The 25011-nt window shown below is 46.0% G+C and overlaps 1 protein-coding gene across 1 annotated transcript in view; it reads right to left on the bottom strand.

The window, feature by feature from the left end:
* The window catches only part of SMARCAD1 (SWI/SNF-related, matrix-associated actin-dependent regulator of chromatin, subfamily a, containing DEAD/H box 1), a 175558-nt gene that overhangs the window by 140660 nt on the left and 9887 nt on the right, over window positions 1-25011 (bottom strand). The window contains exons 2-3 of the mRNA XM_040327899.1: window positions 13025-13172; window positions 2687-2849 (exon numbers count right to left, since the gene is read on the bottom strand). Of these exons, the coding sequence (XP_040183833.1) occupies window positions 2687-2849; window positions 13025-13142 (281 nt within the window). The 5' untranslated portion in view covers window positions 13143-13172. The remainder of the gene's footprint in view (window positions 1-2686; window positions 2850-13024; window positions 13173-25011) is intronic.

Here is a 25011-nt window from a genome sequence, read left to right as displayed (position 1 = left end):
TGACGGACTTGTGTACTGACCATCAGAAAACCTGACAACCAGGTTGTCTGCTGAAAAAATTTACTAGCCTGTCATCCAACATTTGTTGGCCGGAAGTTGGACAACAATTGTCAAAAAAAGGGTACCAACAGTCAGATTTTAGGACAACAGTCTGTCAATAGACAATCCTCTGCCAACAATCGGATCGCGTGTACGAGGCTTCACAGTGTAGTCCCCTTTACATTACAGTGCTCCTTAAGATAAATGTAACAGGCACCACTGTAATGTAAAGGGGCCTACACTGTAAAGGGGCATGATGATTTGAAGGATTACAGTGCCCCTGTATAGCGCATGTCCCCTTTATATTACAGTGTCCCTAGTAATCACAGCCTCCTACATCACAGTTACCCCCCCCACACTTTCCGCTCTGACACTTGCCTATTCTAATGTCTGCCTCCCCTGCAAAGGACTCGTACCTCTAGTAGGGCAGAGGCTGTGGTTGGAGACCCCTGTATTATACATTTTTAAAGAAGTTTTGTATGTTCTGGTTCCTCAAGGGTCCTATTAAATGTTTTAAATATTATTTGTAAAACTAGATTTTTGAAAAACTTTGGTTTTCTCATGGTGTACCTTAAAAATCTGATATTGTAGAGCAGTGGTTTTCAACTTTTGTCCTCAGGACCCACTAGCAGTCCAGGTTTGCAAGATAACTAAAGTACATCCCAGACGATATAATTTACTGCCCAGTGATTGCAGTATTCTAGTGTGCATCTCCTCAAGGTAATATTTAAAATCTGGCCTGTTAGTGGGTCCTGAGGACAGGAGTTGAGAACCACTGTTGTAGAGCGACTGGGATGTTTCTTTCTTTTGGTGTGTTATGGGCTGATAACAGTGCATTCTGTGCCCACTTTGCTCATCTTCACAACAAAGAGGGTTTTTTCCTTAGTCCAAAATTGGGCTGGGAAAGTTTGTAAATTACTTTTTGGAGACAACATAGGCAGAGTGAAGGCAAAAAGGTTCAAAGAGATACTTCACTACAGCTGCAGAAGAAAAAAAAAAAAAACACACACCACACCTCACATGATTACCTGTCCCCGGATCCAGCGATGTCTTCACCCGACCCAACTTTTTGCCAGCATCTTAACTGTGGGCAGCCGACTGACTCCTTGCGGCTTCACAGCCAGCTGACCATGCGCAAGCAACGCTGCACCCCATTAATGGTCCCGCAGGCTCCTGGGACGTGTCCCAAGAGTCTGCAGGGGAGGGAACTTCTGCTCAGAACGCCATTGTGATCTGACTGGAAGTGGCGAACAGGTATCTGTTCTACAAGGCTTTCCTGGAAGTTATTAAAGCATTTTTCAAAGTTTCAGTAAGAGCTAGGGGTGCAACGGATCGAAAAACTCACGAATCGGATCGATCCTCGGATCAGGAGTCACGGATCGGATCATTTTTCGGATCAGCAAAAAAAGAAAAAAAAAAAAGACTAATCTTGTTACACCCAACAGAGTTTTAGATTCAGTTATTTTCAACACAAAATGTAGTTTACATGTTAAATTTTAAAAGCCGCAGCAAACCTTACATGTTTGAAAATCAGAGGTGTTCTGTCACATTAGCAAACATGTAAGGTTTGCTGCGGCTTTTAAAATTTAACATGTAAACAGTATATACGTATGAGATTTTATATAAATATACACAGTTTTTTGATTTTTTTGCAAATTTGTAAACTTAATTTTTTTTTTTTTTTTAAATTGCCCAAAACCTTTTATGGCTTAATTTCAAGCTCTATAACTGCTGGTACCCTCCTGGGCTACATCACTAACCTGTGCCATCCCTCCTATCCACCTGGGTCTGTTTTGCAGGAGAAGTTTAATCAGTGTGCAGGCAGATTGCATGGAGTGTGCGTCACAGTGTATTTTACAGTGGAAGGCACCGGAATGAAGACACATGTCAGCAGAGATGATTCCCAGAGCGCCGCCAAGTAAGCCAGCCAATCCGGGCAGCTCATCACGCGGGCCAATCAGGTGCAGAGACCGGACACCCCATCCAACCAATCACAGCCGATCTGTGATTGGTTGGGGTGGAGCAAGATGGCCGCCGCTCCGGAGCTAGGCCGAAGCCGGGGACTTTCCTATGGCCGAGGCTCCGGAGCGGTCCGCGGATCACCTGGTGTGCCGATCCGAACGGGGTGACCCGTTCGGATCACGGATCGGTGACGATCCGTTGCACCCCTAGTAAGAGCCCTTTCACACTGGTGCGTTTTTGCTCCCCATGCATCTCAATGGATCCTTTCACACTAAGGCGTTGCGTGGAGGAGCATTGAGAAAAGTCCTGCAAGCAGCATCTTTGGAGCAGCTTTTGAGCGCTGAAAAAAACGCTCCAAAAACGCCTTTCTCCATTAAAATGAATTGAAAACGCTGTAAAAACGCTGTAACATCGCGGTAAAATCGTGGTAAAATAGCGGTGTTTTACCGTTTTTTTAACGCTCCGCTATAGGCTGTTCCAGTGTAAAAGGGCTCTAATTTACAGAGATACAGTACGGATTACAAATTCAAAAGGAAATAATAAATACAAATTCACTGGCTGCTTTTAAAAGAACAAAAAATAGCAAAATCAATCTTCACTATACAAATGAACAAGAATCCAGTCACCATTCTGGCTATGGAAAAGTAAACATGAATTATGTGTCTAGGACCAATTTGTTACTTACTCTTCCCTTGGGTGGGCTTTCCTGTGTGTGGAACTCATACTTGGTTGACTTTCTTGGTCCTCGATTTCAGACTCAGAGTCCAGAAAACTTACACCTTTATCCTTCTTAAAGAAGGAAACATTGTTCAGCCTCTTATTTTCTGGAGTCTCTGGAATGCTGGTCACTAAAAATGAAAATAAATAAATGGATAAATGAAACTAAAGCTTGCAGGTCTCATTTTCATTGCGGGCTAAAAGGTGACTTTTTGCACATAGAAAAATTGATAAAATGTTTGTGCCTGGAGTTCTGCTTTAACTTTTTCCAGTTGTTGATTGAGTGTGGAAGGACTAGCTCTCCTGACAGGTTTACAGCTGTCTGAGGCTTCATTGGAGGTATGCCTTCACTTTGTTTAATATTATCTATTTTCCGGCTGTACATTTTGCCAGAACAGAAATTAAAAGAACACCTCTCTAGCAGAGCCCAAGATAGTAGTAAAACCTGGTAGGGGTTCTGACACAACCCCCCCCCCCCCCATCCAATGATGCTACCATTTGCGATTTTTCTGGAAATTACTTTAAACTCCCAACTAATTTTTTTTTTCTGAAAGCAGAGACCCCGATGAATAAAATGGTATTTGCAAATTTCTGAACAATATTTGCGCAGCCGTTTATAAGAAAAAATGAATTTTCCATAGGCAACATTTTAAAAGTCTTTTCAGGTAATCTGTTAAGAGTTAACCATGAAGCATGGCCCCAGAATTATTGCTCCCACTCTGACAAAATCGGGAAAATACCTCACCTGTAGGGCCATTTATGTTCACACGTGTGTGTGCTCTATGCCACACAATTGTACTATGGTGTGTACAGGAGTGCCTTTACAATTTTTTTTTTTTTACTATGACTTTCCAAAATATGTTTTTTTCTTACGGTGTGAAATAATGCACATAAGTCCTCCTTATGAAGATATATGCTCCACACACCACACTTGAATGTACAGGTAAAATAAAATGTATTCAGCACTGCACCACCCAAAGACAAAACTATTCAAAAATTCAAAACACAAAAGGATTCATGAACCTTCCATAAACATCTTCAATGCATCAAGGATCATAACTCCCATGTTACCTTCCAATCATGATCATGTGATCACTTCCTACGCCACCGATTACACCACAAACGTGGCTTCATCAGAGGGATTGAAACCCTCTACGCATTATCCTCCGTGGTTAAGGGGATAGTGACATGAGATTGTACTTAACCACAACCATATTGTACGTCCACATATGTTGGGGCCTCCATTAGAACACCATTCAGGGCATGCAAGGATACGATTAATTTCATTTTAGGTATTATTGTCTGGAACTCTGGATTTGGATGGGAGATCAAATGATTTTAACTGCATGATACAGCAAAATATTCCCTTAAAGGGACAGGCTGCTTGTGGTGGCGAGTGCTTTCAAGTGAAGTGGAATACACGGAAGAGGTTTATGGAAGATTAATGAATAGGGTTGAGCGAACCCGAACTGTAAAGTTCGGGTTCGGTACGGACTTTGGGTTTTTCCCGAACCCGGACCCGAATAATTGAAAAAAGTTTGGGTCCGGGATCGGAGTTCGGGAAAAAAAATGTGCGGAGGTCCCCGCAAATTCAATAACCAGACCCTTTAGGTCTGGTATGGATATTATGGGGAACCCCGCCGTCAATTAAAAAAAAAAATGAAGTGCGGTTCCCGGTAAATATCCATAACCAGACCCTTCAGGTCTGGTATGGATATTAAGGGGAACCCAACCGTCAATTTAAAACAAAAATGACGTGCGGTTCCCCCTAAATATCCATAACCAGACCCATTATCCGAGCACGTTGACCTGGCCGGCCGCAGAAAAGAGGGGGGGGGCAGAGTGCGGCCCCCCCCCTCTCCTGAACCGCACCAGGCAACATGCCCTCAACATGGGGAAGATGTCCCCATGTTGATGGGGACAAGGGTCTCATCCCCACAACCCTTGGCCGGTGGTTGTGGGGGTCTGCGGGCGGGAGGTTTATCAGAATCTGGAAGACCCCTTTAACAAAGGGGACCCCCAGATCCTGACCCCCCCCATTGTGTGAAATGGTAATGGGGTACACTGTACCTCTACCTTATTACGAAGGAAGTGAAAAGTATTGTAAAAAAAAAACACTGACACCGTAGAATAAAGTCCTTTATTAAAAAAAACTCCAGCGCTGAAAAAAAGAGATTTTTAATACAGCTTACCTGTAAAATCTTTTTCTTGGAGTACATCACGGGACACAGATCGGCATATTCATTACTATGTGGGTTATATGGAGTACCTTCAGGTGATGGACACTGGCAATCTCAAACAGGAAATGCCCCTCCCTATATAACCCCCTCCCATAGGAGGAGTACCTCAGTTTTGTAGCAAGCAGTATGCCTCCCAAAATGGTCCCCATAAGAGGGGTGGGAGCTCTGTGTCCCGTGATGTACTCCAAGAAAAAGATTTTACAGGTAAGCTGTATTAAAAATCTCTTTTTCTTTATCGTACATCACGGGACACAGAGCGGCATATTCATTACTATGTGGGATGTCCCAAAGCAATGCTTACAATGAGGGGAGGGAGAACATCTTCCAAAGACAAAAGGATTTAATTTAGAGATATACTCAAATCATAATAAATCCAACTTAGTTGAGAAAAAATAATTTTAAATTTTAAATTTAACTCAAAAGGGAGCCCCCGGAATCCGAGGGTCTCAAACTGCAGCCTGCAGCACTGCCTGCCCAAAGGCTGTATCAGTATTCCTTCTTACGTCCAACTGGTAGAATTTTGTAAACGTGTGGACAGAAGACCGGGTTGCCGCCTTGCAAACTTGAGCCATAGAGATCTGGTGGTGTGCTGCCCAGGAGGCGCCCATGGCCCTAGTAGAATGAGCCTTTAATGATAACGGAGGAGGCAACCCCTTCAAGCCGTAGGCCCGAGTGATTAACTGTTTAATCCACCTCGAGATGGTGGATTTTGCAGCTGCCTGCCCCTTCTTGGGCCCATCCGGTAAAATGAACAACACATCTGTTTTCCGGATCTTCTCTGTAGCTTTAAGATAGGCCTTCATGGCCCTGACAATATCCAAGGTATGCAGCAACCCTTCCTTTCTGGAAGTAGGTTTAGGAAAGAAGGATGGTAATACCAAATCCTGGTTTAGATGAAAACTGGATATAACCTTCGGTAGGAAGGAAGGATGAGGGCGGAGAACGACCTTGTCCTTATGTAAAATAAGATATGGTTCCTTACAGGATAAGGCTGCCAGTTCCGATACTCTTCTGGCGGAAACTATGGCGACCAAAAATACTAACTTCCTTGTCAGTAAAACCAAAGGAATTTCAGCCAACGGCTCAAAAGGTTGTTTCTGTAAACTTGACAGACCAAGATTTAAATCCCACGGACAAAGCGGGGATTTAACTGGAGGATTAATACGTAAGACCCCTTGAAGGAAGGTCTTAACTAGCGAGTGGGTGGCCAGCGGCCGCTGAAACCACACTGACAAAGCTGAAATCTGTCCTTTGATTGTGCTTAATGCCAGTCCTTTATCCACTCCTAGCTGGAGAAAACGTAATACTCTATCGATGGTAAACTTGCGAGAAAGCCATCGCTTGGACTCACACCAGCCTACATAGGCCTTCCAGACCCTGTAATAAATCACCCTAGAGACCGGTTTCCTGGCTCTGATTAGGGTAGAGATTACTTTCTGAGACAGACCTCTACCCCTGAGAATCAGGGATTCAGCCTCCAGGCCGTCAAATTTAGATGCCGTAAGGCAAGGTGGAGGATCGGACCTTGCGATAGCAGGTCTGGCCGTAGAGGAAGAGTCCAAGGGTCTCCCACTACCATCTTCAGGATTAGTGAATACCATGCCCTTCTGGGCCATGCTGGAGCTACCAGGATGACTGGTATGTGCTCCACCCTGATCCTGCGCAGCAGGCGGGGTAGTAACTGGAGCGGGGGAAATACATAAAGAAGTTTGAACTGATGCCAAGGGCAAACCAGCGCATCGGTTCCGCAGGCCATCGGATCCCTTGAGCGGGATATGAACCTGTCTAGCTTCTTGTTGAGTCTCGATGCCATGACATCCACGTCCGGCACTCCCCATCTTTGGCAGAGTGCTTGAAAGATTTGTGGATGTAGAGACCATTCCCCCGGCAACAGAGTCTGGCGACTTAAGAAGTCCGCCTGAAGGTTGTCCACTCCTGGAATAAATATTGCCGATATGCAGGGCACATGAGCCTCTGCCCACAGGAGAATCAACCTCACCTCTTTCTGAGTGGCTTGACTCTTGGTTCCCCCTTGGTGATTTATGTATGCCACGGCCGTGGCATTGTCTGATTGAATTCTCACCGGGAACCCCTGCAATTTGGACGTCCAAGCCCTGAGGGCTAGTCGAGCAGCTCTGAGCTCCAAGATGTTGATGGGCAACTGCCTCTCTGGCTTTGCCCAAGTACCCTGGCGAGTGCAACCATCCAAAATTGCTCCCCAGCCCGTCAGGCTGGCGTCTGTGGTTACTATCTTCCAAGCCACTGGGCTGAAAGACTTCCCCTTCACTAGATTCTGAGGGTCTAACCACCAACACAGACTTTGTCGGACTCTTGATGAGAGCGGCAAAGGGATATCTAAGGCCTGTGGCCTCCTGCTCCATGCTGACAGGATGGCTGCCTGCAGGATGCGAGTGTGGCTCTGGGCGTACGGTACCGCCTCGAATGTGGCCACCATCTTGCCTAGTAACCGCATACATAGGCGAATAGTCGGTTCTTTCTTGCTTAGAACCAGTAGGATTAAAACCTTGATGGCTTTGACCTTTATCAGAGGTAGAAACACCCTTTGTTGTTCTGTGTCTAACCTCATGCCGAGATATTCCAACTGCCTTGTGGGCTGGAATGCTGACTTTTCTCGATTTAGGACCCAGCCGAACCTCTCGAGGTACTGGACCGTGAGGGCCACTGCTCGTTCCAAGCCAGGAGACGAGTGATCTATGACTAGGAGGTCGTCCAGGTACGCTAGGATCATGACCCCTTGGATCCTTAGCCTGGCTAGGATTGGAGCTAGGACCTTCGTGAACACCCGGGGGGCCGTAGCCAACCCAAAGGGAAGCGCCACGAATTGGAAATGACGCAAAGCCACCATAAAGCGTAGAAATCTTTGATGTGGCTGATAAATTGGAACATGAAGGTAGGCATCCTTTATGTCTATGGATGCCATGAAGTCGTCCTTCTGGAGTGTGGCAGCTGCTGACCGCACGGATTCCATCCGAAATGAGCAGGCCTTTAGGTATGCATTTACCATCTTTAGGTCCAAAATTGGCCTGACATCTCCGTTGGACTTTGGGATGATGAATAGGTTGGAGTAGAAACCCAGCCCTTGTTCTAGGACTGGTACCTCTACTATTACTTCCTGGGAGAGTAGATGATTCAATGCCGTCATTAATGCGGCTCCCTTCTCCGGATCGTTTGGAACCCTTGACTCCTGGAAATGAGGAGCCTTTAGGAAGTCTAGTTTGTAGCCCGTAGCCACGGAAGACCGTACCCATCTGTCGGGAATGCTGGCTTCCCAAACCTCTGAAAAGAGACGCAGCCTTCCCCCCACCCTCGTGGGTGGGGGCGCCCCTTCATAAGGTCGGCTTGGGGGCTGGTTTTGCTGGTTTGCGAAACCACTGCTTCTTGCCTCTAGCGGCCTGTCCCTGCGATTTGTTGTTGAAGTTAAAGTTTGATCTTGCAGGAGGCCGTCGATACTGTTTGGCATTAGAGGGCCCCTGCCCAGGGGAGTGCTGTCGTTTAAACGCAGGCCCCTGAAACTTTTTCTTGGTTGGCAAAAGAGTACTTTTGCCGCTTGAAATGGTCTGAATGTATTTATCCAGGTCTTCTCCGAAGAGTCGTCCTCCATGGAAGGGGAACCCTACCAGGAGCTTCTTGCATGGGGGCTCGGCCTCCCAGCTCTTTAACCATAAGAGTCTTCTCATATGGATAAGGGATAACGATAAACGTGACGCTTGCTGGATAGAATCCTTAATCGCATCTACCGTAAAGCGTATGGCCCTAGGGACATCAGAAAATTCTTCTGCCTGCTGGGCAGGAATAAGTTTAAGCATCTGCTTAGTTTGATCCGATAATGCTTGTGCAACCCCAATCGCAGCCACAGCTGGCTGCACTACTGCCCCTGCAGTAGTGAAGGAGCTTTTAAGTAGTGCTTCCAAGCGTTTATCAACCGGATCCTTGAACACCTGTATGTTTTCTACAGGGCATGTTAAAGATTTGTTAACACATGAGATGGCTGCGTCCACCGCCGGGGTTGCCCATCTCTTGGAAAATTTATCTTCCATAGGATATAAGGCAGAGAATCTTTTAGGTGGTAAAAAGATTCTATCTGGCTTGGTCCAATCTTGGAACATAACTTCCTCTAGCAGAGGATGGATCGGAAAAACTGCGTTGTTTTGAGGCGCCCTTAGTGAGCCCAAAGCTGAAACAGTCGATACTTGGAGATCTGGTACTGGCAAGTTGAATGCACTATGGACCAAGTCCGTCAAGGCTTGAACCCACCAGCTCTCCCCTTGGGAGGCTGCCCCAGACTCCCCTGTATCCAGATCCTCGATCCCCGAACCTGCTTGGTCCTTGTCCAAGAGGTCGTCCAATTCCCCTGCGGAAAGGACCTCCTCCTCTGAGGGTCCACGCTCGGGCGACGGAGATCTATTTCGTTTTCTGCCCCGCATAGCCTTGGCTATCATCTTTTCCATTCTTTTTTCCATCTCTTTTAAGGAGGTGGACAGTACCTCGTCCGTGACCACCCTAGGGTTGGACTGACCCGTGCCAGCTCCAGCCCCAGATCCCGATGGTCCCATCAAGGCTCCCTCTCGGGAAAGCAGCGGCATAACTTTGTCCGAGACCTCAGACTCTCTGGGGGAATCCCCACCTCTTGTACCCTCTGAACCAGACGCCATGGTACAATACCGAGGTACGCCCGCTAACTTATTGGTGTTTGGAACTATAAATAGTTATTGCCCAAAAACCCGTTTGGGGGATAAAAAATGCCTTCTTTCCCTTTAATGGTTTTTTTTTTTTCAAACCCAAGAGAGAAAAAACATTCTGTCCCCCTTAGTAGTATTGCCAAAAAACTGCTGAGATAGAAAAGAACAGCCTAACTCTAGGCTCCAGGACAGTCTTATTGAAGACTGTAATATCTGTTTCGGCCACTGTGTGTCCTCGGCGCCCCGTGCTGCCGCTCTGGTCTCTTCCTCTCTCAGTTCCAGCATACACTGAGCTGGGAACAAAATGGAAGGGCCGCCCCTTCCTTTAACATGCTGGCCCGCCCTTCCCCCCTCAGCTAACGGCGCGAAATTGCGCCCATATCACGGGGACGCGCGCGCACCGGCGGGGGGGTGGGGGGAAGGAGACCACACGAGGAGGCAGTTTGTCCTGTCTCCAGGCTAGGAGGAAGAACCGTGGCAGCAATCGCCTGGAGGCTTTGCAGGCAAGCACAGCTCTCTTACACACACACAGGCTTCTTTCTCAATGTTTACAATACTACCAGGGAGTTCACCTTTTATGGGGAATACACATAGAGCCATCCTATCTTTAAGACATGTGACTTACTTTGCCAGATGCAGCGCATAACTTTAGGCATGTCCCCTGTGAACCCCCCAGAAAAACCTGCTAAGAACCAAGTTCCGCAAGTTTTCCCCTCACTTACCTGCTCCATGCCGCAGGACTTTGCAAAGCAAGAGGCCCAATCTTCCCCCATCTCCGTGGGGCATTGACCTTCAGGCCCTGGGTTCCTATGAAGGATCCACTGTCCTGGGCCCATATAGCACTCTGGCAACAGAAACATTAGGCCCCCAAAGGTTTCTAAGTTCTGGGCCCAGGGTCCAGCTCTCTAAAAAGAAAAGCATTATGGGCTATACCCCTTTGGTTTGGGGTCCGGTTACTGACCACTTTAGCGCTGAGGCCTTTGGACAGAACCGGTTAGCCCACCTAATCCCAAGGATGTGGAGGCAAGCTAAACCATGACCAACACCTAAGACACTGGCGTAAAAACTGAGGTACTCCTCCTATGGGAGGGGGTTATATAGGGAGGGGCATTTCCTGTTTGAGATTGCCAGTGTCCATCACCTGAAGGTACTCCATATAACCCACATAGTAATGAATATGCCGCTCTGTGTCCCGTGATGTACGATAAAGAAATCCACTCGTTCCCGGCTTCCAGCGTTATCCTCATCCTGCGACGGTGATCTCCCGCGATGAGAAGATCCTGCGGCGTCCATGTCATCTTCGATCCATCGCTCAGAAGATCCATCCGGAGCGCAGCATCCCCGACCTCCTCATCGCCGGACACAGCCCAGCGGAATGACGCGCTGGGGCTGTGTGACATTACTTATATAGAAGAGGCAGGGGCACCCGTCACGTGACCCCGCCCCCTCTGACGTACCCTCTGCTACGTCACTGGCGAAGCCCGGCTTCCCTCTTTTTGGGCTTCCCCAGTGACGTAGCAGAGGGAACGTCTGAGGGGGGCGGGGTCACGTGACGGGTGCCCCTGCCTCTTCTATATAAGTAATGTCACACAGCCCCAGCGCGTCATTCCGCTGGGCTGTGTCCGGCGATGAGGAGGTCGGGGATGCTGCGCTCCGGATGGATCTTCTGAGCGATGGATCGAAGACGACATGGACGCCGCAGGATCTTCTCATCGCGGGAGATCACCGTCGCAGGATGAGGACAACGCTGGAGGCCGGGAACGAGTGGATTTTTCAGCGCTGGAGTTTTTTTTAATAAAGGACTTTATTCTACGGTGTCAGTGTGTTTTTTTTACAATACTTTTCACTTCCTTCGTGAAATGGTAGAGGTACAATGTACCCCATTACCATTTCACACAGGGGGGGGGTCAGGATCTGGGGGTCCCCTTTGTTAAAGGGGTCTTCCAGATTCTGATAAACCTCCCGCCCGCAGACCCCCACAACCACCGGCCAAGGGTTGTGGGGATGAGACCCTTGTCCCCATCAACATGGGGACATCCTCCCCATGTTGAGGGCATGTGGCCTGGTGCGGTTCAGGAGAGGGGGGGGGCGCACTCTGTCCCCCCCTCTTTTCTGCGGCCGGCCAGGTCAACGTGCTCGGATAATGGGTCTGGTTATGGATATTTAGGGGGAACCGCACGTCATTTTTGTTTTAAATTGACGGCGGGGTTCCCCATAATATCCATACCAGACCTAAAGGGTCTGGTTATTGAATTTGCGGGGACCTCCGCACATTTTTTTTTCTGAAAGTCCGTGTCCCATTGACTACAATGGGGTTCGGAGTTCGGGTTCCCGAACCCGAACTTTTTTTTTAAAGTTCGGGTTCGGACCCGAACCCGAACATCCAGGTGTCCGCTCAACTCTATTAATGAACTGTTCAGCACTGAGAATATACAGCATTTGGAATCACTGTACACGTGGACGTTTTTTTGTGTATGAATTTTTGCCATTCAGATTTTGGGTTCATTAGTTCACCGATTGCTTTACCATTTGCCTACCAGGCCAAATTCTGACATTTCTCTCCTACATGTAAAAATTTTTTTTTTTTTGCTAGAATATTACACAGAACCCCCAATTATAATATGTTTTTTTTAGCAGAGACTGTAAAGAATAAAAATGGCTGTCGTTACAACTTAAATGGAGTTTCGCCTTTATTGTTTTTTTGTTCCTGCATTTTTGGATCCTGGAATCTTTCAACTGCCGACTGGGTGACAGGCTGGATTTTGAATCCTTGTAGTCCCCCCATGTTCGGCCATCGAGCGTGTGCCGGTCTTTAGCTAGGCCGTCCACGACATGCCCCGTTGCCCCAGGGGTGGCCGGTGAACTACATGTTCCAGGGCACACATATGACCGGTCTCTATGGCCGTGTCAGTGTGCCGGGCCGACATCCATGCCGCAAGCGGACATTGGATCTGTCTTGAATGCCTCCAGCCAGTGGTCGCAGGACGGGTACGTTTTTTTTCCCCTTGCCTCGGCATGGTGGTTTCGGCTGGTGCGTTCCTGGGAAAGGTCGATTGAGGGTGTGCCCTGCTTTCCTCTCTCCATTTCCTCTCCCACCTTCCCCGTTTCTGGGTGACGGCCGTGAGGTGGGCTCAGTCTGACCTGGGGGCTACAGCTGCTGTTTGGTGTTTTTTAATGACTTTGTGTACTGTCATGTGTGTGTGTGTGGGGGGGGGGAGGGGGCCCGTGGGCCTATAGGTTGCCGTGTGTCACTGGGGCTTCACTCTATCTTTTAAAAAAAAAAAACTGTTTTTCAACAGTATGCTGTGAAAATGTATCACACTGAAGAACCAAAGAAAGAAAAAAAAAAAAATGTAAACTGCTTACTAGGTTTTTCCTCAAGTTCATTATTTGGAGTTCCGGGTCTGCTTGTTCCTTCCTTATCAGTGGAAGCTGGGTCCCCCTTCTTATCAAAGCGGAAGCGGTCAAGATTGAACAAGCTCATATCTTTCTATCTTGTTCACCACAAAATAATCTGAAAACAGAAAATCAAACAAATAAAACTTCAAAATACAAAAGCCTCTTGAAAAAAAAATTGAGCTCCGGAAGGTATTACCCCCTTCATGACCAGAGCATTTCTTTGCTATGCAGTACTGTGCTACTTTAATTCAATCTTATTTTATTCATAAGAAGAAAAGGAAGAAACAGATAACATCTTAAACACTACTTACAGTGAAAACACTTACATTGACAGTAAGCAACATGTTTGACATAAATTCATGTCTAAGATACTTGAGAAAAGGGAACGAGAGCATGTGTACGCGGACCACAACAAGGCCGTTCAATTAAACAATCCCAAGATATATAATATGAACATTAATTGCATCCACCAACCTCACAATAGTGAGGGGGTCGGTGTTACTCCGCATACGGCATATTAGGGGAGATAATGCATGAGTCTGCATGCAAAATAAGACATAAGGGGTCACATAACTAATCAGGAACAGTAAGCGGGTCGAGGCCATGATACGTTAGCTCAATAGATTCCTAAGGAAGTATTTAGAGATCAAGAAAAGGAGAAGAAGCGTGGGCAGACAAAAAGAGGGGGGCAGAGAGACAGGGGACAAGAGTCACTCCATCATGGTGTCAGGGACACATCATCCAGGCCACCTTCGGCCCAAGAGATAAACTCAGAAGAGTATCGGAACATGGACCATGAAGTCCAGGTGAGAGAAAACCGCTCGCTTTTACCACCCTCTTCCGCTAACAGACGCTCAAGGTCCTTTATGCGGTCCACTTCAACAGCCCAATCCCCCAGGGAAGGCATGGTTGCCGTACTGTGCTACTTTAACTGGCAATTGCGCAGTCATGCAACACTGTACCCAAATTAAACTTTACATTTCTCACACAAATGGAGCATTTTTCATAGCGATCACATGATCCCCGGGCAGCTCAAAGCGTCCAGGTAACAGGAGCCACAATCCGATGTTTCCCATGGACACAGCTGTCACAGGAGCGTTGCACTGCCCCATCCCAGGCTGGATTGACGTACATGTATGTCACCCGGCCTGCCTGTGGCACACGCCTGTAGTAAATGTACCGTAGGCCGTCTAAAAGTGGTTAAACTACAATAACGACACTGATCATACACATGGTATGCAGATGACATGGACTTTCACTGCACAGAGACACACCTTTGGACTGCAGCATTGTCAAGTTTGTGGGGAGGGGAGTGTTAGATGTACTAGCACATTCACTATAGTTACAGCAAGTTTTCTTTTGGGATAAAGGTTTTACATGAATGCGGATCTTTGTAAGCACCTCGGTCAGTGGAAAAATTTGTCTCAATACTCTAACTCACAGGTGTCAAACACAAGGCCCACAGACCCCTCCAGGCCATTTCATGTGGTCCTCGCACCTCTCCTGCAGCTGTAGGGGAGAGCTCCAGACTTCCTCTGGTCCTCCTCCAGACCCTTACTTTCAAGCAATGCATCCAGCTTCTTCCCAGCAGCAGCATAAAGAAAGGGGGGTACACCAATGTAAGGGAGAGCGAGGGGCTCAACTTCTGATGGTGGGGTGGCTTTTGACATATAATGTAAGGGGAGGGGACTGGACATCTAATCTTACAGATACAACCGGCCCTTTTGAGGGCAATCATAATGCTGATGCGGCCCACAATGAAACTGAGTTTGACACCCCTGCAAGTCTAACTGATCCATTTGCAGGAGAGATTTTTCTGTTAAAATACACTAGGCTGAAAATAAATGAGAAGCCTGAAAAAAAAACAAAAAAAAAAAAAAACGAATACAGCCATCACATCTAAGAATTAGAAAGCCACTATAAAAAAAAAAAAAAATACACAACCTTGTTTTTGGGTTTAATAGTTACATAGTAGGCAAGGCCAAAAAAAAAAAAAAAAAAAAAACACACAAGTCCATCAAGCCCATTCCAAGTGCTGCCCATTTATCACTACCCTCTGAATTTGCCCCTGTAGCCAGTTTTCAATCCATGTACTCACCCTATGGTCCATGTCAACAGACCTTACTTTGTACAGTAGACATTTGTGGGGAACTGTATCAAATGCTTTTGCAAAATCCAGATCCACCATGTTTATGGGCATTCCTTCATCTCGATGGCAGCTCACCTCCTCATAGAAGATTAATAGATTGGTTTGGCAAGAACGATTCTTCATGAATCCATGCCAAATACGGCCAATGATACCGTTGTCATTAACAAAATCTTGTATATAGTCCCTTATCATCCCCTCCAAGAGCTTACATACTATTGATGTTAGGCTAGGGATGCATCTTAGCCCTTTCTTTAAAGCGGATGTGCCATGGGAACAAAATATTAAAAGTCAGCAGCTACAAATCCTGCAGCTGCTGACTTTTAATAATAGGACACTTACCTGTCCTGGAGTCCAGCGCCGATCGCAGCAGAGCACGAGCGATCGCTCGTCACTCTGCTGCTCCCCCCGCCATCCACGCTGAGGGAACCAGGAAGTGAAGCGCTGCGGCTTCACTGCCCGGTTCCCTACGGCGCATGCGCGAGTCGCGCTGCGCCCGCAGATTGGCTCACACGCTGTGTGCTGGGAGCCGAGTGTTCCCAGCACACAACGGGCGACAGACGGGATGTGACGGAATGCCCGTCTTTCGCCCGTATCGTGTGGCCGGAAGTGGGTGCAAATACCTGTCTTTAGACAGGTGTCTGCACCCCCCTCCCCCCTGAAAGGTGTCAAAAGTGACACCGGAGGGGGGGAGGGTTCCGATCAGCGGGACTCCACTTTAGGGTGGAGGACCGCTTTAAATATTGGTGCTACATTGGCTTTTCTCAAATCAGCTGGTACCATTCCAGTCAGTAGACTGTTTGTAGGAATTAGGAACAATGGTCTGGCAATTACTTGACTAAGTTCCTTAAGGGCCCTCAGGTGAAAGTCACCTGGTCCCGGTGACTTGTTTGTGTTAGGTTTTTCAAGTCTATTTCTAATTCTGTCTTTTGCAAGCCCTGAGGGTGCTTCATGTGAGGTGTCATGAGGATAAACATGGCAGTTTGGTTTACTAAAGCCCTCGATTCCCTTGTGAAAACTGAGAAGAATAAATTCAATACCATCGCCATCTCCATCCTTGGTAACCAGGTTCCCTTCATCATTCTTTATGGAACCAATATGTTTTGACCCCCCTTTCTTACTATTTATGTACTTTAAAAAAAATTGGGGATTTTTTTTTTTACTCTCCCCTCCCTATGTGCCTTTCGTGTTCTATCTTAGCCGCCCTGATTGCACCCTTACAGTTCTTGTTGTATTCTTTGTAAAAGTTGGAATGCTGCTGATGATCCCCTCAGCCTTGTGTTTTTTTGAAGGCCTTCTTCTTTGCTTGTATATGCATTTTTTACATTGGAGTTAAGACACCCAGGACATTAGCTCTTTTAAATTGATTTACCAATAGAATGCACTGGATAATGCCCTTATTTTAATATGCCCTTAAAGCACACCCATTTTTCCTCCGTGTTCGTTGTTCCTAGTATTTTATCCCAATAAAAATCTTCTAGCAAGTCTTGTAGTTTAGAGAAGCTGGCTCTTTTGAAATTCAGTGTCTTTGTATTTCCCATTTGTGTGATTTATACTAAAACTAAATTGACCTGTGATCGCCGTTTCCTAAATTGACTCATATTTCCACATCCGTGATCAGGTCTGTATTGTTGGTAATCAGTAGGTTTCTAGCTGGTGCGTTTACCATCTGACCCATGAAATTAGTTCATGAATCCGCTGCTCCAGGTGTGTACAATACCTTGATTGGAACCAAGTAGGAGTGCTAGCACAGCCCCGCCTCCGTAAAAACTTGAGAAAAAGAAGAAATAGCTGCACATCCAAAGTTTCCAAAAGTGCCTTTTATTGCAGACGGTCAAAATACACCAGGGACAGTAACGATTAAGCACAGCTCAAATATATATATATATATATATATATATATATATATATATATATATATATATATATATATATATATATATATATATATATATATATATATATATTATATATAATTTTCTCTATCTCTCTCTCTCTCAATTCTATATACAGTGGGGATCGAAAGTTTGGGCACCCCGAGGTAAAAATTTGTATTAATGTGCATAACGAAGCCAAGGAAAGATGGAAAAATCTCCAAAATGCATCAAATTACAGATTAGACATTCTTATAATATGTCAAAAAAAGTTAGATTTTATTTCCATCATTTACCCTTTCAAAATTACAGAAAACAAAAAAATGGTGTCTGCAAAAGTTTGGGAACCCCGCAGAGTTAATATCTTGTACTGCCCCCTCCCCGCTTTTTGTAGCCAGCCAAGGGTCTCAATTCTTGTTTGAGGTATCTTTGCCCATTCTTCCTTACAAAAGTCTTCCAGTTCTTTGAGATTTCTGGGCCGCCTGTCACGCACTGCTCTTTTAAGGTCTATCCATAGATTTTCAATTATGTTGAGGTCACGAGATTGTGAAGGCCATGGCAAAACCTTCAGTTTACGCCTCTTGATGTAATCCCCAGTGGATTTTGAGGTGTGTTTAGGATCATTATCCATTTGTAGAAGCCCTCCTCTCTTTAACTTCAGCTTTTTCACAGGTGGCATCAAGTTACCATCCAAAATTTGCTGAAATTTTATTAAATCCATTTTTCCTTCTACTCGTAAAATGTTCCCTGTGCCACTGGCTGCAATACAACCCCAAAGCATGATTGATCCACCCCCATGCTTAACAGTTGGACAGAGGTTATTTTCATTAAATTCTGTGCCCTTTCTTCTCCAAACGTACTTTTGCTCATTCCGGCCAAAAAGTTCTATTTTAACCTCATCGATCCACAGAACTTGTTTCCAAAATGCATCAGGCTTGTCTATATGTTCATTTGCAAAGTTCAAACGCTGATTTTTGTGGTGAGGACGTAGAAGGTTTTCTTCTGATGACTCTTCCATGAAGACCATATTTTTACAAGTATCCCTTTATAGTGGAATAGTGTACCACAACTCCAGTGTCTGCCAGATCTTTCTGGAGGGATTGTGCAGTCAAACGTGGGTTTTGAATTGCTTTTCTCACAATCCTGCGAGCTGTACTGTCTGATATTTTTCTTAGGCCCCATACACACGAGAGAATTTATCCGCGGATACGGTCCAGCGGACCGTTTCCACGGATAAATCCTCTCAAAGATTTCCGCAGATTTCTATGCGATGGAGTGTACACACCATCGCATTGAAATCCGCGTGGAAATCCTCTGGCGATGACGTGACGCGCCGTCGCCGCGATTATGACGCGGCGACGGCGCGACGCTGTCATATAAGGAATTCCACGCATGCGTCAAATCATTACGACGCGTGCGGGGAATCCCTTTGGACGGATGGATCCGGTAAGTCTGTACAGACGAGCGGATCCATCCGTTGGAATGGATTCCAGCAGATGGATTTGTTGTGCATGTCAGCAAATATCCGATCTGCTGGAATCCATCCCAGAGGAGATTTCTCCGCGGAAACAGATCCGCTGGCGTGTACACACCATAGGATCTATCCGCAGAAACCCATTTGCTGGGATTTATCTGCGGATGGATTCTATCGTGTGTATGGGGCCTTAGTCTTCCAGATCTTGCTTTAACTTCCACTGTTCCTGATGACTGCCATTTCTTAATTACATTCCGAACAGAGGATATTGACATCTGAAAACGCTTTGCTATCTTCTTATAGCCTTCTCCAGCTTTGTGAGCGTCAACTATTTTCAGTTTTCTAGACAACTGCTTAGAAGAACCCATGGTGCAGATTGTTGGGGCAAGGTCAGATTAGTCTGGGCATTTAAAACCTTTGAGATTGACATCACCTGGTCTTCCCAGACGATGATTGAGAACAATCCATGACACTGGCAGGTCTCAGCTTTGCAAAGGGGGCAGTGCATGCTATAAATTCTGCAGGGTGCCTAAACTTTTGCAGACGCCGTTTTCTGTAATTTTGAAAGTGTAAATGATGGAAATAAAATCTAACTTTTTGACATATTATAAGAATGTCTAATCTGTAATTTGATGCATTGGAGATTTTTCCATCTTTCCTTGGCTTTGTTATGCACATTAATACAAACTTTCGATCCCCACTAAATTATATACACATATATATATATATATTATGTTTGGGGGCTCTAATTAGAGGAAAGGAGATGGTAGTGAAAAAACATTAAAATTGCTGGTTTACTTGTCATACCAACGACCACCACAAGATGGTGCCAGATCACAGAAGGAAGCTTAGGCCTGCAGAAGGCCTCAATTACCGGCCGCGCGGCGGGGGAGGTGGGGACGCACGGAGACACAGGATGGGGTATCCTGTGTCTCTGTGCGCCCCCCACCTCCCGATCGCTTTGGGCCGCGCAAGCCGGTAATTAAGGCCGCGGCTTTGCTGCCTTCTGCAGGCCTAAGCTTCCCCGGGCGCCAGGTCACTATTTCATGTCGCAATTGCGCCCGGATTTTGTCGAACCCTGGTTTAACCCCTTGATCGCCCCCCCAAGTTAACCCTGTCACTGTGTCATTATTATATAGTGTACAGATCTCTTTTCTGATCACAGGTGACATCAGTTAGGTGTTATGGTCAATCCCAGACAGCGTCAGATTTTAACCATTTGATTGCCAGTAACACCCACACCATACATTTCCCTTACTAGTATTGTGTCTGAACGGATCAATATATTTGATCAGATCTATGCTAGCATCCCCAGTAGTATAGTGTTCCCAAAAAAAAAAAAAAAAAACTTAGCAGGATCAGCCCAGACACCTGCCAGCACCTGCGTTTAGCCCCTCAGTCCAGCCCACCCAAAGTGCAGGATCAATAGATGAATGTTACTTCAGGGTTTGACAAATTTGCTTGGAATCTAGGAGCCAGCTAAAAGTTAGGAGCCAGAAAACGCGCCCTGTCCCGATGAGCTTGTGCGCAGAAGCGAACACATACGCGAGTAGCGCCCGCATATGTAAACGGTATTCAAACCACACGTGAGGTATTGCCGCGATCGTTAGAGCGAATAGTTCTAGCTCTAGACCTACTCTAACTCAAAACAGGCAACCTGTAGAATTTTTTAAATGTCGCCTATGGAGATTTTAAAGGGTAAAAGTTTGTCGGCATTCCACGACCGGACGCAATTTTGAAACGTGACATGTTGGGTATCAATTTACTCGGCGTAACATTATCTCTCACAATATAAAAAAAAAAAAATTGGGATAACTTTACTGTTGTCTTATTTTTTTTAATTAAGAAAAGTGTATTTTTTCCCAAAAAAAGTGCACTTGTAAGACCGCTGCGCAAATACGGCATGACAGAAAGTATTGCAACGATCGCCATTTTATTCTCTAGGGTGTTACAATAACAAATATATATAATGTTTGGGGTTTCTAATTAGAGGGAAGGAGATGGCAGTGAAAATAGTGAAAAATTACACATTAGAACTGCTGTTTTACTTGTAATGCCAACAGCCACCACCAGATGGCGCCAGGTCACAGAAGGAAGCTTGGGACGTCGCAAGGCCGTAAAGCCGCGGCCTCAATTTCCGGCCGTCGCGCGGGGGGGGGGGGCACAGAGACACAGGATCCTGTGCCTCCGTGCGCCCCCACCTCCCCCGGTGCGCGATTGCGGCGGGCACGCAACAGCCGGTAATTGAGGCTGCGGCCTCAATTACCGGTGGGCGCCAGGTCACAATTTCTTGTCGCAATTGCGACCTGGAGCCCCGGAGCCCCGGATTTTGTTGAGCCCTGTGTTACTTTACAAAACACAGCACACCAAACTGCAGCATTAGCAGAGTCACACCTGATCTAGCACTAACAGTTACATTTTTTTTGTAGCGATTCAAACAGTTTCTGACAAACGGGTGCTTTTTTACCTGCGAGTCACACTAGCTGTAAATTTAGTGGCCAAAATGTCAAAACGAAAGGTGAACTAGTGAAGAGGCCTACATGATACCGAGTATGCCAGATGAGGAGCCAGGGGAAGCCTCACAGTCAGAATCACAATCAGATTTTTCTAACAGTTTCTCCATAGCAAGTGTGCCAGACATGGGGGTCAAGATGTACAGTTGTGCTCATAAGTTTACATACCCTGGCAGAATTAATGATTTCTTGGACATTTTTCAGAGAATATGAATGATAACACTTTTCTTTCACTCATGGTTAGTATTTGGCTGAAGCCATTTATTATCAACTCAGTTTATTCTTTTCAAATCATAATGGCAACAGAAACTACCCAAATGACCCTGATCCAAAGTTTACATGCCCTGGTGATTTTGGCCTGATAACATGCACGCAAAGTTGACACAAAGATGTCTGAATGGCAATTAAAGGTAATAATTAAAGGGCAATCTCTAGCAAAGTGCTCCTGTCCACCACATGTGCATCATGTCAATAGCTTAAAGCCATCCTGTCCATCTACTCTTCCCTCTACCTCTGAACCTCCCTCTACCTCTTTTTTCGGGCCTGGGGGGGGGTCTACCCTCTAGGGCAGTGATGGCGAACCTTGGCACCACAGATGTTTTGGAACTACATTTCCCATGATGCTCATGCACTCTGCAGTGTAGTTGAGCATCATGGGAAATGTAGTTCCAAAACATCTGGGGTGCCAAGGTTTGCCATCACTGCTCTAGGGTATATTCTTCCTCTTCTCCTACCCCATTTTCATCTAGCAAAAATACTTTAAACCTTAACATTCTTTTTTACCTTCTGTCTAAGATACTTCTCTGTTCTATACGTCACCATGTACTTTGTAATATAACCACCCAGTTCCTTCTTTAGTCCATTAACACAAGCACTCTTAAATTGCTGTTGATACGCATAACGAATGTTAAGTTGCAACAGCCTGGAGCAAACGGGCATACAGCACTGCCTCGAAGAAGGCTACGATCAGGCCAAGACTCCTGGGATAAGAAGATCTACATCTAAAGCCAGGCCCAAGTCTTGTAATTGGTGAGTGGCACCCCGCAACAATATCCAAAGGTTGAGAATACAACTTAATCTAAGCAGAGTCTGCACTGTCTACAGGACACTAGCTGACAGGGATAGGATAGACTGATCCTTTAAAAACCGATGATCAAGGTAACCAACATGTAGACCTACCGACAAACCTGTCCAGTTTGCTGTTGAATCTGGATGCCAGAAGATACACATCTACCATCCCCTACTTGTAGCAAAGGCATGGAACATCCCAGGATGTACAGTCTATCCCCCAGGATGCAGAAAAATAAAAAATTTCCACACCTGGGAAGTGATCAGTCAGTGCCGAAACTTGGTTTCGCCCAAAAGTGTCCCATACTGCAAGGATGTTATGTTATCTGGAGTGAAACGTGGCGTACAGTACAGCCTCCAATGAGATGACCTTTTAACGTGAAACCCTCATGAAGGCACAACGTGAGGGTCTCCTGTGGGCCCAAGCTTAAGAGTGGAGAAGCAGAAATTTTTGAGCAAGAATATCCTGTACGCAGACATGCCTAGCGTCAGACTCAAGAACTCTTCTCTGTGAGATGGTCCAGCCAAGACTTCCACAGGCTGAGGATCCAACTTAAGCTCTGCAGAGTCTAAAGCGTTTGCTGGACAAGGAAGGGAGTACTGATCTTTCAGCAGGAGATCCTCCAGGTACTGAACAACATGGATCCCTTGAGTTCAGAGCAGCGCTTGGAACAGGACAAGCACCTTGAGGGCTGTTGACAGACCAAGGGGAAGGGTGATATATTGGTTACGCTGATCACAAAAAACACGTTGATTCACATTCCCTAAATGATGAAAATGTTCAAATAGACTTCCCATTTATTTACTGAAGTTATAAAATATGCCATGAGGAGAGGGAGGCAAAGACAGATACAGCAGTTTACATGCAGAACTCCTGAACCCATAGAAACAAGTTCAGAGTCTTTAGATCCAAAATGGACTTGACTCCGCCATCTGCTTTAGGAACCACAAAGAGATTCAAGTCCAAGTTTTGAAAGTGCTCTTTTCCTACAGGGATAATGAGCCCCCCAACAGAAGCTTCTGAATGCCAGCAAGACCGCTGAGAATTTCTGGGACCAGAAGGCCAAAAAGCATAAAAGATGTCCTCTCACTTTGAGGAGTGGGGGCAGGCTTAGGACTTTTTTTTTTTTTTTTTTTTTTAAGGGTCACAACTTTCTACAAAAGAATATTCCTGGCTTAGATTTAGAATTGGAAGCCTGAGAGGAATGAAAAGGAAAGAAAGGCTAGTGTATGCTCAAACAGCTAACCAGACCTGTACATTGCTGAAGATTGTGCTCAGTCAGCTTCTTCCCTGGCCAGGGTTGCCCGATACTGATAGCTTTAGCTGTGAGCACTTCCGGGTACAGAGCTGTTGGGGGTGTGTTTATATGCCAGTGCTCCCGCTGACATAATGGTTATGCTGGCAACAGTAATAGGGTGAATCCCAGACCCAGAAGCAATAGGCTAAAAGCAAGTTTCACCCATATAATGTCAGCAGCTACAAAAAGTGTAGCTGCCGACTTAAAGGGGTTGTAAAGGTTTGTTTTTTATTTTCTAAATAAGTTCCTTTAAGCTATTGCAAAAAAAATTTCCTTTGATTTCCCTTCTAAATGTTTTTTTTTTCTTTGTCCGAATTTCTCACTTCCTGTTCAGTAAGCTTGCCTCCATCATCCGAGCCGTTCAGCGTGCTCGCCCCCTCCCTTGGGACTACATCCCTGCGGGGATACACTCTCCCTGCAGGGATGTAGTCCCAAGGGAGGGGGCAAGCACGCTGACTAACCCCCAGCCAGAATGGCTCGAATGATGGGGGCAAGCTTACTGAGCAGGAACAGAAAGTGAGAAATTTAGACAAAGTAAAAAAAACATTTAGAAGGGAAATCGAAGGAAAAGGTAAGTGAACCAACAATGCAATAGCTTAAAAGGAACCTCCCTGCACCAGCACATTTAAGAGTAGCCCAGAGAATTTAATGTAAACCTGTAAGTCACCAGAAAAATCTTAATAGCAGTTACCCACCACAAAAGAACAATTATACTCACTGATGGGCCATATCTCCTACCTTCCTTCTGTTCTACCAATGCAGCCACCATCACACTGCATTTTACACGTATCCTATCACCACAGGACACATCGGGGCCAGGAGGATGGAACTACAAGGTGTAATGAGGACATGGGCATCGAACACTTCCAATTTGTAGAACACTGAGCATTCACTTTCCACTTGCCGACTGCCTAACTTGGAAAATACTATACTATAGTGCAGGGAGGGTGTGAAGGGGACAAAAAGGACAGCGTTGAGGGAAGGGCACCCTACTCCAGAGTGGAGGGGGGCAGAGGACACTATAGTGGGGGGGGGGGTGGTGATGGGAATGGGGGGCACTGCTATGGAGAGGCAGATTCTATTCCGTTTTTATTGGGCGCTTGATAGTAATTTGTTTTTAAAAGGGCGACCCCCCCCCCCTTCCCCCAGGATCTTCGATTCACTCCATATCCAGGTAGATCTCAACCTCTGAAAGTTGCCTACCCCTGCCCTAGGAGGACCGGAGTGACAAAGTTAAAATCCGTATTTTTGGCTATAAAATTACTTAGAACCCCCAAACATTTTTTTTTAGCAGAGACCCTAGGGGAATAAAATGGCGGTCATTGCTAATTTTTTTATGTCACACGGTATTTGCGCAGCAATCTTTCAAAATGCAATTATTTGGCGACAGCGGAGCCTAAAACTGCGAGATTAATTTCTACCCCTGGAGCTATTCCTGGAGGCTTGTCCCAGGTAGGCAACTTCAGAGGTTGACTACGTAAAAACTAAAGGCTAGGCAGTTTTGGCTCAGGTGTAGTGGTCCTCTGGTAGGATGCTCCTGTGACTTTCAGTACTTCCTTCCCTCGTTTGTCTTGCATGTTT

This window comes from Rana temporaria, chromosome 1 (assembly GCF_905171775.1).
Source record: "Rana temporaria chromosome 1, aRanTem1.1, whole genome shotgun sequence".
Classification (NCBI taxonomy): Eukaryota; Metazoa; Chordata; class Amphibia; order Anura; family Ranidae; genus Rana; species Rana temporaria.
This window is presented reverse-complemented; position numbering and strand designations above follow the sequence as displayed.